The sequence below is a fragment of the Sphaerodactylus townsendi genome, unplaced genomic scaffold (genome assembly GCF_021028975.2).
Source record: "Sphaerodactylus townsendi isolate TG3544 unplaced genomic scaffold, MPM_Stown_v2.3 scaffold_18, whole genome shotgun sequence".
Lineage (NCBI taxonomy): Eukaryota > Metazoa > Chordata > Lepidosauria > Squamata > Sphaerodactylidae > Sphaerodactylus > Sphaerodactylus townsendi.
This window is the reverse complement of record NW_025950341.1, coordinates 2,731,755-2,745,203: the sequence shown is the minus strand read 5'-3', so window position 1 is coordinate 2,745,203 and position 13,449 is coordinate 2,731,755. Positions and strand designations below refer to the sequence as shown.

Sequence of the window (13,449 nt, the reverse complement as noted above, 5' to 3'; positions counted from 1 at the left end):
TAGCTGGCAAGGATGGGATGCTAAAACTTTTCAGGTGGCAGAAAAACTAGTATGGTAAGCTGCCCACTCACCTCTCTACAAGCAAACACAATGCTGAACTTCAGCAGTGTAGGTGGGCATGTGGATTCCAAGGCAGTTTCAGAATTTGGCATGAAAGTTGAACTAGGTGCTTTTTAAAAAACTAGTTTGGATAATTTCCTCTCTGGATATGTATATTCATGATTGAGTTCCAAAACATTTCTGCTGTTATTGGCTTGATAAATCAACGTGTGAGTGCAACTTAAAGCTGAACAGATATGAGAAGAGGACAGCACCTACAGCCTGACATTATCAGTATTTTGCCTACTGAACTGGAATTAAAACAACTTGTTGTAGAGGCCAGAATTAGAGGCAGAAACAAGCCACAGAAAATGCAGCAGTGTGCCAATTTCTGTCCTCCTTTTCCTGCTAAGTTCACTCTGCCATTTCCTTGTACTTCTCTTCTCTCATTATCCCAGAACATGGAGAAGACAGAGCAGGGGGGTGAATGGCATGGATAATATGGACTAACTATTGTTATGGGAAGCAACATAATTCAGGGCTGCCATTTTAAGCAGCAATCCTGTGTTGAATGACAAATCCAGTTCTACCCATAAAACAAGATGTGGGAAGGGCACGACAGAGAGAGAAAAGAACTTGCCAACTCCCTCAAATGTCTCTCACTGAACATATCTGAAAGGGAAGGCAGTGGGAAGGGGGTATTCATCCCTCCTACTTCTCTGGTATGGGTAAGATGGTATTGCAGAAGACATTCCCCAGCAGCAAAGGAACTAAAGTTTGTTCAACTCATTACTTCAGATGAAAGAGGCTAGTGCTCCACTACTTACTGAGGTTCATCCATTGGTCTCCACTCCACATAGTGATACATCTTTTGTACATTCTTCAACCACTCTCTCAGGATACCCACTGTATTGTCGACATTGTGGTCCGTAGCTACCCTAAAGTTGCAATAGTGAATACACAGAATAATTAATCTTCTGAGCATCACCATCTTCACATCCAAGATAACCCCAGAAAGATCCAATATGGTTGGCAACTGAGGCTCAGACATTACTACTGTACATTGTTCTAGGATAAGAGCTATATTTTGAATCTCAAACATGCGCGTACGTCCCCACTAACCAACCTCCAACAACATCCTAAAATAACACAATATCAATCACTAGATCTGCTTTGGTTGCGGGGGCAAACTTTCAGATTGTTTAGAATCGCAGCTGAAAATTCAGGTTTTAATTAAGCAGAGAGTATAAAGTTATAACAATGCAGCCCTTGCCCTGCAACGGTGAAAGTCCTACACTAGGATCTGGGAAATCATAGATCGAGACCTCATTCTATCCTGAGGATCACCAGGTGACCTTGGGCCAGTCCCACACTCTCAACCAACACAGAAGAAAGTAGTTTTCAGAAAGAAATGACTGTACGCTGGGATGCCAACAGAGGTAAGCAGTTTTGTCTGAATAGGTTAAAAAGAAGAAAAAAAAGATAGCAGCTGAGTCAAAACGGTTGTTCTAATTGACCCAAATAGTCTGTTAGGAACTGGTTGCTGAAATGGATTATAAGAGTAGTTTGAAAAGGGTCTATATGTCCAGAAAAATAGGTTAGTCCATTCAAGGACACCCTTTTATGAATTCTAGATTGTCTGCAATGTATAAGTAGCAGCTTCAGATACCAAACTGTTCCAGCCAAAAGCAATTCTGCCACTGATTTGTGGAAAAGTCATTTTAGATTCTGTTGTGTGCATTTTTTTTTCAGCGGCTGGGCTAAAAAGCTGGTGAGGAGGACTAGATAAGAAGAAGAAGATTCATCAGTCTCTAATGAAAATTGCTCCAGAGAGGAATGGCCAGAATGTTTAGCCACCCACAAAGCAACTCAAATCTATAAGGAAGCAATTCAATTGGCTGCATTGTTTCCTTCCTCTGTCTTTGGGAAGCATAAAAGCCTGCATTCAGTTCACAAGCAAAAGACGACTTCTATGTAGAAAACTACTGTTATAATGCAGAAGGGCTCCTGTGGAAATGACATTGGCCCCTGTTAAAGAGCAGTCCACACTCAACTGCAAACTACTAAGAGTAAAGCGCTTCCTTCAGCAAAACAAAACCGAAGTCCAGTGGCACATTAAAGAAAAACAACACTTATTGCAGACATCTCCTTTCATCCAACACACACGCTTCAAATACATGGCACAAATATTTTCTAAATTAAACCTGCAAGCAACAGGAATGCAAGAGAGCAGAGACAAAGGAAGACCAGTTTGAAAAAACAAAAACAAATGGAAATTGATTCATCAGTCAAAGCCTCATCTTACAAAAGACATTTCTACTGAATTGGTGACTGAGATACACAAATAGTGTTGTTGTTTTGTAGACGAGCAGAAATACCAGAGCCTTTTCTGACTTTTGTGTGACAGTGCAGGAAGGAATGACATGTTTAAGACAAGAATCTTCCTGGTGAATATTTGTAATGCAGACTGCAAGGCTGGGCAGATAAACCCTGGGGACAGTATGAAAAGAATGCAGTATTTAGCAGGTTTTTTAATTCTTCTTTCAGATCTGATAGCAGCATTTTTAGTCTCAAATCTTAATGGATGAGTGCCCATTTTACTGTACCCAATTTCAGGCCTAGACTTCTAAATTTCGAGCAAAGCCAGTATTATTTTCTCTCTAAATTCATGATTTGAGTCCAGTAGGACCTTAATGAGCAAAAAGATTTTCCAGAATATAAGCTTTAGACAAAGAGAGTCAAAGAACATGTATCTAACAAAGGAAGATTTGACTCTCGAAAGCTTATACCCTGCATAACGTTGTTGGTCTTTAAGGTGTTACTTGACTTGAGTCTTGCTTTTACATTGCAGACTAATGTGGCTACTCACCTGAACCTATCTCTAGATTCATATTACCAGGAAGTCACAGGTGAAAAGCAAGTAGGATGTCTTGACAAAATGTCCATAAGCTGCTTTTCGAGGCCATGTGTGACAAAGAATCCCAACCCACTTTGGAAACATTTCATTTAAAGGTAGCATATAAATATTGTAAATACAGAAATAAATAATCTCTTCCTCTCTTGGGACCTCAAGCCAGGTTCTGCTGGCCAGACAAGCCACCAAATTGCTCCTCTCTCTCTCTTTCTCTCTCTCTCTCTCACACACACACACACACACACACACAACCTCGGTCCTTGCAAAATTTGGTATACTTATTTTTAAGGAAATTTTCTTTCCTGCTGCCACTCTGATAATTAAGCTTCAGACACAGGGCCTGAATTTGATACCATGCGAAGGCAGCCAGATGGCCAGAACCAAAACATTTTGGTTTGGCAAACTTGTTTAATTTGCCACCCCATGAAAGAGCACACTGTTGTATATTCAACAAACACACCGAGACAATTTGTGTTACACTAGGGGTTCCATCCACTTTTTTCCTCTATATTATTATTTTGAATTTTTGCTTGTCCACTATGAACCTTGTATCAGCAGAGTGAAGGACTATTTTACTAATCTTCTGCCTTGTTGGAAAAGTACTGCCCCATCGAAAGCACACTCTGTGCCTTGTGGCTCTGCAGCGTAAATACTTCATTGTGGTCTATGAAGTGGGGGGAAAGCAAACATATTTCCTCCTCCCCACAATCCCCCCCCCCATCCTAATATTCATTCATTTATTACTCAGGTAGACTGGGAGGGGTAAGGGAAGGAGGAGCACATTTGTTGGCACGAACCTCCCTTATACTGGAGAAGGAAAAGCAGGAAACCAAACAGGATTGAGACAGAGGACATGAGCTACACAGGACAAACATAAATAGCTTCTCCTTCATCTTGGGAAAGAGTAATCTTTTGTGGGAAAGGTTCTAGATGGAAAATCTCAGGTTTACACATACAGTATAATGTGGTGTTAGATAGTTGAGACTGAAAAGACTATATCAGTTCAGGTTGAGGTTAGCGGCATATTTAAACACTCCCGTGTGAAATAAAACAACATACATTACCCAGGCCTTAACTTCACCCTCATCAAATTATGGAGGCCTCCAGAGGAATGGCCAGAAGTGTGGTGTGGTGTGGCCCCATTTTGCAAGGGTATGCACGTGAATAAGAGGACAACACGGGAAATGACAATGGTGTGGGTCTGTGTGTTGATTCTGACAGAAACTGTCATGCAGCTGGGCCCATCCACATGGTTGCATTCATATGCCTCTCCCTACAATGTGAGGTCACACCATATTGTTGAGCATACACCAGGCCTTGACAAGTTTTCTTTGGCCGTTTCCGCACGGCGGCGGAAACGGCTGGGTCGGCGCATTCCGCGCCGACCCGAAGACACTGGGGCCGTCCGCACGGACGGTCCTGGGAAGAGGTGGGACGCCGGCGCCGCAGAGCGCCAGCGCCCCGCCGACCCGGCTTGTCCCTGGGCCTCCGACACGTCGCCAAGGCCTGGGGACACGCCCCCCTGGCCCCGCGCGCCTGCTCGAGCGGCGCAGGCCAGGGGGGCATGTCCCCAGGCCTCGCGACGCGCCGGAGGCCCAGGGACAAGGTAAGTGCCGGGTGGGGGAGGCGGCGTGAAGCCCCTGCCGTTCGCTCGGCAGTGGCTTCACGGCGGCGTATTCCCGAAAAGAACGTTTCCCAGCGTTCTGGGAATACGCCGGCTTCAGGCCGGGCGGGCGGCGCGAGGTCGGCGCGGCTGCGCTGCAGCTGCGCCCCCCGTGCGAATGGCGGCCTGGAGACGGCGTTTTTACCATCTCCAGGCCGTCATTTTCTGCCCATGCGGAAACGGCCTTTGCCTCTAGGAGCCAGGCACAACATTGAGCAGCCAGACTCATTTTTCAGCCTTCAGGGTTTTATATTTAAATGACCATATTACCTAATTATTCCTACCACAAAACCTAATCCTCAACTATTTGCTGTTTCTCATAATCGTGTTTAAGTGATGACAAAAGTGTTGCATTATATAAGTAAATCTGGAGCAATACTGATTGTTGGATGTTTAATACCAAAAAATTTAAAAGGTGGGGGAAGACGTTCTAGGTCGTGACAATTGGCCATGCTGGCAGGGGCTGATGGGAATTGTAGTCCATAGCATCTGGAGTGCCAAAGGTTCGCCACCACGGTCTAGGTCATGACACAAAGTCTGTAATTCTTCATCATGGGCTAAAATCTCTCTTTTTCTCTACCCCCCATTTTTATTTTATATTCAGCATCTAGCTTGAAGAAGAGATGAAGAATTCTGGTAAATTTAAAATCTTGCCCATAGTTTCATGATATTACTATCTATAATTTATTACTATTGTTTTTTAAAAAATCATGTGCACCAACATAGCTTCCTACAACGTATTCCAAACAGGAGAAGCTTTGAACAAGCATCCTTCCCATCCAAAACACCAGAATTGATAGAAAAGTAGGACAGTCCTAATACAAACCAAACAACATGGTTTTAGCTTCCCCATAACCAATGGTAAAAACAGGTGAGTCATTTATTCCGTCTTATTCATAGGGACATGCAATTTCTGCCACAAGTAGAAACCCAATTTTAAAAGAAAACAGACACTTTTCATTATAAGCCAAATATCCTGATGAGGAATCAGACTCTTTATTCCTAAACACACACAACCCAGATACATGCTGTGACATACTGCAGCACCTCTCAATACTTGAATTCAAGATATTGGCATAGTTAGACCTTTGGTCTATCAAGGACAGTGTTGTGCACTTGGCAGTCCAGGTTCTTGGCAGAAGTCTGTCACATCACCTACTTCCTGGAGATTGAACTTGTGACCTTCCACATTCAAAACAGATACTCCACCATTCTGCCCTGCTCCTCCCCATTCTTTATGTCTGTGGACCAAACACTCCTTCAGTTCCACCAGTGAAGGTTCTCCAACCCCTTCTAGTGACCGTGCATTTCTCCCTTGCTGTCCCCTATGTTGGAACTGCTGATACCATGGCCCTTTCCGCACAGACACCTTAAAACCTTTTGAGACAAAAAAAATAAAATGTTTCCACTGTGGAATTCCGCATTGTTTTTACTCCAAACTGTTTTATTTGCAGCCTCAAAAATTTTTTTTAATGAATGCCCTTTTAAAATGATTCTTTAGTTGAAAGGTTTTTAGAACGGCTTCATTTGCCTGTGCAGTTTCTTTAAGATGTTTCCCACACCTCTCTGCCTTTGCACTTCCTCATCGGTGCCATTTTGTGAATGTAATCTCACCCCCCTCCTCCTGTTTTTGGAACCTTTTTTCATGGGAGGGCGCTAATCTTCAACAGATGGACTGTAAAAGGCATAGAAGATTGCAGCACCTCGCTGTGAAACAAGCAAATATTGCTTGGACAACATTCTCTTTAGAAAAGGGAGAAATCACAAAAGAGCAGCCAGGAATTGTTTTGAGGGGGTGAGTGCAGACAAATCATGGTAAAGATGGGGTCTGAAAACATTTCAGAAACCTTTTCGAGGATTTGTGCATTTCCTTCAAGTACCTCTTCAAACACAGCATTACCACAATATCTTTGGTACAACCCCTTATTATGCTTCCTCAGCCAAAAAATAAGCCGAGGCATTTACAGCTCAAATAAATGCTGGCTTTTTTTCTGTTGATCCCTGCCACATTCTTTCTCCCTTCTCTTTGCTTATCTTTACTGAGCTTCAGATTATAAGATCCTTGGAAGAAGGACCTGTCTTGTCATATTAATTAAAGTACAATGAACTCTGATGGCACCCTACAAAGAAATGAACAAGGAAATGAACAAGCAGATACTGGCTTTCATCCTATCAGTCTACTCATCCCAATGTAAAGTCTTCCTCTGGCCGAGGGAATACTAAGATCCCCAGCTGTGTAAATTAAGTGAATGCAAGATAGCTACACCATGTAAATAAGTTATCATGTATTAATGTCTGTGTGTATAAAATGCCCCAAAGTCACAACTGACTTGTGGCAACCCTGTGGAATTTTCAAGGCAGAGATGGTTTGTCATTTCTTTCCTCTGCATAACAATCCTGGTATTACTTGGTGGTCTCCCATCCAAATACTAACCAGGGCCAACCTTGCTTAGCTTCTAAGATTTGATGGGATCAGGCTGCCCTGGGCAGACTACTACTGTCAAAAATAGACAAAATAACATCAAAAGGGAAAGAAAAATGGAAATGTAAACTGGTCTTACTGGACTAGTTGGTATCATATTTTGCAGCTTCACTGTAGGCATTCTAGGATTTCTTGGAGAAGGCTACCTTTTCTCTTTGTGTGTAGATGATTCCTTTCTCAAATGGTTTTATGTAGCATGTGAAGCTTCCCTGATGAAGCTATTCGCCAGAACAAAAGGGGGAAAAAAACAGGGAGGAAACCTCCTGAGACAGGAAGGCAGTCACTCTTGCAAGTAAATTGAATAAATTGTGTTTCATGCTTTTCCAGCCACCAGTGAATATTTTTTTGGCACCAGCAGCCTGTAAAAACACAAGTGACCTTCCAAACAAAAATGTAGTGGCTACCAGCAGGTGGGTTCTAATCTAGAGAGCTGGGTTTGATTCCCTGCACCTCCACATGAGTGGGGGGCTTTGATCTTGTGAACTGGATTTGTTTCCTCATTCTTCCACAAGGAAGTCTACTGAGTGACCTTAGGCCAGTCACAGCTCTCTCAGAATTTTCTCAGTGCCATCTACCTCACAAGATGTCTGTTGTAGGGAAGCAAAAGGAAGGCCATTGTAAGCCACTTTGAGTCTTCTTAAAGGTAGAGAAAAGCAGTGTATAAAAACCAACTCTTTTTTTTCTACGTATACTTTCGTCAAGACCACTATTTCTGCTGGGGAACAGGGCAAGCATGCAAGAATGTTTGCAATCCCCCTGCAACAGCTACGATTCTGAGCAACAAAACCTTTATGCCTCACTCAGAAAATAAGCAAACCCCTACTTTTCACTTCAAAATCACAGTCCCTTACAAAGTTTACACTTCAGGAATTGATCCCTTCCCCAACGTCATTATATACATTTATTAACAAAATGGCAAGCACAGGGGCAAAATCCTGATTCTCAGGCTTCCTACCTGACCCCATACTATTAATAATCTCCATCATTTTCTTAGGAGCAAAGACACCGGCAAGGGTCAATTCTATCCCAACACAAGCTCTGTTCACAGTTTTGGTGAAAACACATGCGTTTCATGTATAGTGCACACTTGATCTTTGAGTAATTCTCAGGTTACAATCAAAGCATGTAAAGCTGAATGTGTGACACAAACTCTACATGTATCCAGGTAGGGATCCCCAGTTTCATTTGCAAAGTAAATGCACATATTACAAACACATGTGTGTACTGGAACATGTAGCCAGCAATAGGGATTTGGTGAGATTTCCTGTTTTGTGTATCTCAGTTGTTTACAAGCCAGGTCACCAAAGATAGCCAAATGGAATAGCTACCCAAAGATTTTGTGTTGACAGCAACAACCCTAAAGACGAGTGTGCTGTTCTTTGCTTTTCCATGCAGGTGTGCTGGGCCCCTTTGAAAGTGTAGCTCATGAAGAGTATTCAGGAAGGAAGATGAATCCCCGGCAGGCATTTTCCATTATACCCAATCAGTTTTCTGGAATGTGCATTGTCAGGAAACAACTACCACAATGCCATCACAATTGCTAGCCAAAACATTGATGGGGATCAACAAAGCAACAAACGGGTACTATATTAAGCCGTTGCTGTTAGCCAAGTTTCCAAAAGGGAACACAAAAGATATGCAAATTACATTCAGGTCTTACTTAAGGCAGCTGCACAATGTTTTCGTTTGTTTTAAATACCTTTTTATCCCACTATCCAGTTCAGGGAGGCTTAAAAGAGAAGAAAAAGTTATACTATAAAGAATGTAAGTTTATTTAAGTAGTACCTTACACTGTCACTCTTACAATTAATCTGGCTGAGATGTACTACTACTTAATAGCCATGAGTTGAAATCTGTCTAGAAGATATTTTGAAAAGGAAAAGGGGCTTCAAAGCTGATATGAGGCTTCACAGGTGTTCTGTCTGTAATACCTGCTTTTCATAATCTTGCCAATTCCATTTCAACTTTTTGTCTCATTTCAAAAGGAATAGACCTGTACTTAAAAATAAAAAAAGGTACTGTTCAATTTCACATATATTCTTGCCACCGTACCCTTAGTAGGATATATTGTCCAAAAAAAGATCTTCCCTTCAGGTTGAAAACTTGAAACTGTTCTTCAAAATTAAATCCAAATCAGCTAACCGTCTCCTTCCAGGTAAGTTAGGGCTGTTCCCTGAAACCACAACCCATGGTAATAGTATAACTTTGTAGGCTATAGTGATCAAAACTTCATCTAGCAATGTGTTTCTCCTATATATGTTCTTAATTGAATTGTACTAGGCTGAAACAAAGATGTCCTCCCATCCTGCCCAAAAGCCCTTAGTGAAGCTTGACTCATAATAGTTATAAGAACATAAGAACATAAGAACAAGCCAGCTGGATCAGACCAAAGTCCATCTAGTCCAGCTCTCTGCTACTCGCAGTGGCCCACCAGGTGCCTTTGGGAGCTCACATGTAGGATGTGAACGCAATGGCCTTCTGCGGCTGTTGCTCCCGATCACCTGGTCTGTTAAGGCATTTGCAATCTCAGATCAAAGAGGATCAAGATTGGTAGCCATAAATCAACTTCTCCTCCATAAATCTGTCCAAGCCCCTTTTAAAGCTATCCAGGTTAGTGGCCATCACCACCTCCTGTGGCAGCATATTCCAAACACCAATCACACGTTGCGTGAAGAAGTGTTTCCTTTTATTAGTCCTAATTCTTCCCCCCCAGCATTTTCAATGAATGTCCCCTGGTTCTAGTATTGTGAGAAAGAGAGAAAAATGTCTCTCTGTCAACATTTTCTACCCCATGCATAATTTTGTAGACTTCAATCATATCCCCCTCCCAAGCCTCCCTCCTCCCTTCCAAACTAAAGAGTCCCAAACGGCTGCAGCCTCTCCTCATAGGGGAAGGTGCTCCAGTCCCTCAATCATCCCTTGTTGCCCTTCTCTGCACTTTTTCTATCTCCTCAATATCCTTTTTGAGATCGGCGAAACCCAGAGACTGGACCACAAGTACTCCAAGTTAGTGGTCGCACCACTGCACTTTATATAATATGGGCACTGACAATCTTTGCAGTTTTATTATCAATTCCTTTTCTAATGATCCCCAGCATAGAGTTTGCCTTTTTCACAGCTGCCCTTTTTCACAGCTGCCATGCATTGAGTTGACATTCCCATGGAACTATCAACTAAGACGCCTAAATCCCTTTCCTGGTCTGTGACTGATAGCACTGACCCCTGTAGCGTGTATGTGAAGTTTGGATTTTTTGCCCCTATGTGCATCACTTTACATTTTGCTACATTGAACTTCATTTGCCATTTCTGAGCCCACTCACCTAATTTATCAAGGTCCGCTTGGAGCTCTTCGCAATCCTTTGTGGTTCTCACCACCCTACATAATTTGGTATCATCTGCAAACTTGGCCACCACAAGTTTATATTGCTACTTGTGCCCCTAAAAGCTTCTTATATACAACAGTGCCTTCAAGGTCTATGAAGATACCAGTTCTTCCAGTAAGTTACCCTGTGAGAGGAATTGATATTGAGTTGTCGGGTGTGTAACAAGGGTGGGGCAAGCCAAGGCATGTACCCTGGGCAGCACTTTAGTGAGGGGGTCCTGACCACCCCTTTGTAAGACAGGATCATGGCTGATCCAACCTCTTACCTCCACTCACCCACCTCTCCCCCAAGCTCAGAGGTACCCTGCAAGGGAGAACCACCCCTTCAAAAACCAATGGTGGGGGCACAGCTGTGAGTAAGTGAGGACCTGCCCCGCCTCACTCAGCCAGTGCTCAGGCTATTGCTATCGCTGCCATTTATCCACCTCTCTCCTGAGCTCAGAGGCCTTAGAGCAGCAGTGGCGTAGGAGGTTAAGAGCTCGTGTATCTAATCTGGAGGAACCGGGTTTGATTCCCAGCTCTGCCGCCTGAGCTGTGGAGGCTTATCTGGGGAATTCAGATTAGCCTGTACACTCCCACACACGCCAGCTGGGTGACCTTGGGCTAGTCACAGCTTCTCTGAGCTCTCTCAGCCCCACCTACCTCACAGGGTGTTTGTTGTGAGGGGGAAGGGCAAGGAGATTGTAAGCCTCTTTGAGTCTCCTACAGGAGAAAAAGGGGATATAAATAAATAAAAAGCTCCTGCAAGGGATAGCCGCACCTCCAAAAGCTGACAACAGGGGAAGGGGATGGGTACAGAGCCACTAGCAGGCAAGGGCCCAGGCTGGGGAGCAATAGCAGGTGCCCTCTTCCATTTTTCTTTCCTTGCCAACTCTCTGCCTTCCAACACACAGGAAATTCATGATCATACACACCCATTCTTACAATTGTATTACACTCACTACCAATCAAAGTGATAGCTTGCTGCCATGATCCTGCCAGTCTTTGTTTGCCCATTCAATAACCCCCCAAACACAAACCTAAAAGCATTTAACTATATTTCTTGTCTAGTTCTGTTCACCACTATTCACATGGCCTGAAATTCTAAGAACACTTTCCAGGAAGCAAGGCCCATTTAATATTTTATCATCTAGTCCAACAGCAATACATGCATGCACCTCTTCAGGACATGAGGCATGCATTCTTAACCATGTGGGTATGTTCTTTGAAACAGCAGCTTCAGGGTTTTTACACATTCTCACATCTAACTTCCCATTTTGGTGGTGGTGGGGGGGGGGGGGCAGAGGTGGGATCCAGCAGGTTCTCACAGGTTCCCGAGAGTAGGTTACTAATTATTTGTGTGTGCTGAGAGGGGGTTACTAATTGGTGATTTTGCCACGTGATTTTTGCCTTTGTTACGCCCTCCTCTCAGCAGTAGCATGCAGAACTTGAAGCAGTCTAGCAGGAGGTGCACCGGCGTGCGTGGCAGCCTGCGCCTGCGTGCATTTAGTTCCCGCCCAAGGACCGGTGCAGCGGCTGCATCCTTGCCACAGCCCTGCCCAGGAATGCCGCGCCCCTGGAATGCCCGGCCACGCCCCCGTCGTGCCCCGCCCAGCCCCATTGGTGCTATGCCACAGTTTGAATCCCACCACCATGGGAACCTGTTACTAAAATTTTTGGATCCCACCACTGGGGGGGGGGCTCAGTTCTGCACACATTTTTCTCCTTCTAGTGGTCAATTTTTCTCCTTCTAGTGTTCAATTCAATTTAGCACCAATATTTATCAAGTGCAAAAAGCTGCTGATTTAAACTGCAGGGAAAAATACTTCATTTAAAGCTGTGTGATGTTGAGTCAACCAACAGAAGGAGTAAGATACATGCAGAGCTGAATATATATACACACAAATAAATAGGAAATTAGATGTGAGGAAACTGGGAATGCTTAAAAATGGTCAGTCTAAGAGACTGGGCTGAGAACTAATCAATAGCAAACTAGAAAGAATAATACTACTAAATCCACATGTGCTTTGGAAAGTCCTCTCCCTCAGCTTCTGCACTGTTAAAATGCTCACAGACTCAAGTGACTTTCTTTCCACAAAACTATCCTCTGCATTTGACCATCCTGTGAAATCAAAGTGATTTAGATATGCCAAAATAAATGAAAGGATGTTTTCTGTTGATTTATCCATTATTTTCCTTCATCTGTCCTGTTCAATCCTGTTGAATGTGTGTAGAAATCCAAGAAAGTTTTTCCACAGGCATAAGAGTCAGGGAAATTTCTTTGCAAATGCTCAAAATTTACTAAATAAAACCCCAAAGTTTCAGCTGCAAATAATTTAGTTCAGAGAGACATTCAATCAGCTAGTGGTTGTTGAGTTTTTAGCTGGATGGCATCCATTTTTTGCTTCTTGTTGCCAAGGGTGTAATATGATAGTAGGCACACCCTGTGCCCATTGCAGTCCGCAAAATATTCTACTCAGGATGCTTACCAAGAGGTCGCAAGATACTGGCCTGAAAAATCTGAGGGTCGACCCCTCACTTCAGTGCTCTGTGTTTACTGTCCAGCCAGAGGTAGAGTCATGCAGAACTCAAAAGATTCAAAAGCTTGCACGCTGCATTGTGTTATTTGTATTATTTTATTGTATTATATTGTGTGGGTCTTAAATATAAGATTTTACATGGCTTTTGGTTTTTGCTATGGACCCACACAGCAACCTACATGTTGCCCTTCTCCGCATGCAACACAGCTTAGCACAGATTTCACCAGAGGTCAAACTTTGTTTCTTGGAAATGTTTTCTGTAAAATCATTCTGCACACTTTCTTTCCCTCTGTCATTTTGGTTTTTCCCTCTTGTCTTCTCCATTGCATTTATGCTGAAAAAATTCCATTGCATTTATGCTGAAAAAAAGTATTATTCCCAATGGAGGTAAGCTATCATCTGTGACGCAGAACCCTCTCCCCTTTTTTCTATTGCGTAGGCATTCCAGCG

The 13,449-nt window shown here is 43.2% G+C and overlaps 1 protein-coding gene across 3 annotated transcripts in view; it reads right to left on the bottom strand.

Annotated features, from left to right (window-relative positions):
• Positions 1-13,449, bottom strand: part of COLGALT2 (collagen beta(1-O)galactosyltransferase 2) — a 75,539-nt gene that overhangs the window by 28,136 nt on the left and 33,954 nt on the right. For 2 of the 3 annotated variants that reach the window (XM_048482525.1, XM_048482526.1), the window contains exon 2: positions 867-977. In XM_048482525.1, the coding sequence (XP_048338482.1) occupies positions 867-977 (111 nt within the window). Of the gene's footprint in view, positions 1-866; positions 978-7,177; positions 7,230-13,449 lie in introns of those variants that run through there. The other variant, XM_048482527.1, reaches the window with a different exon arrangement.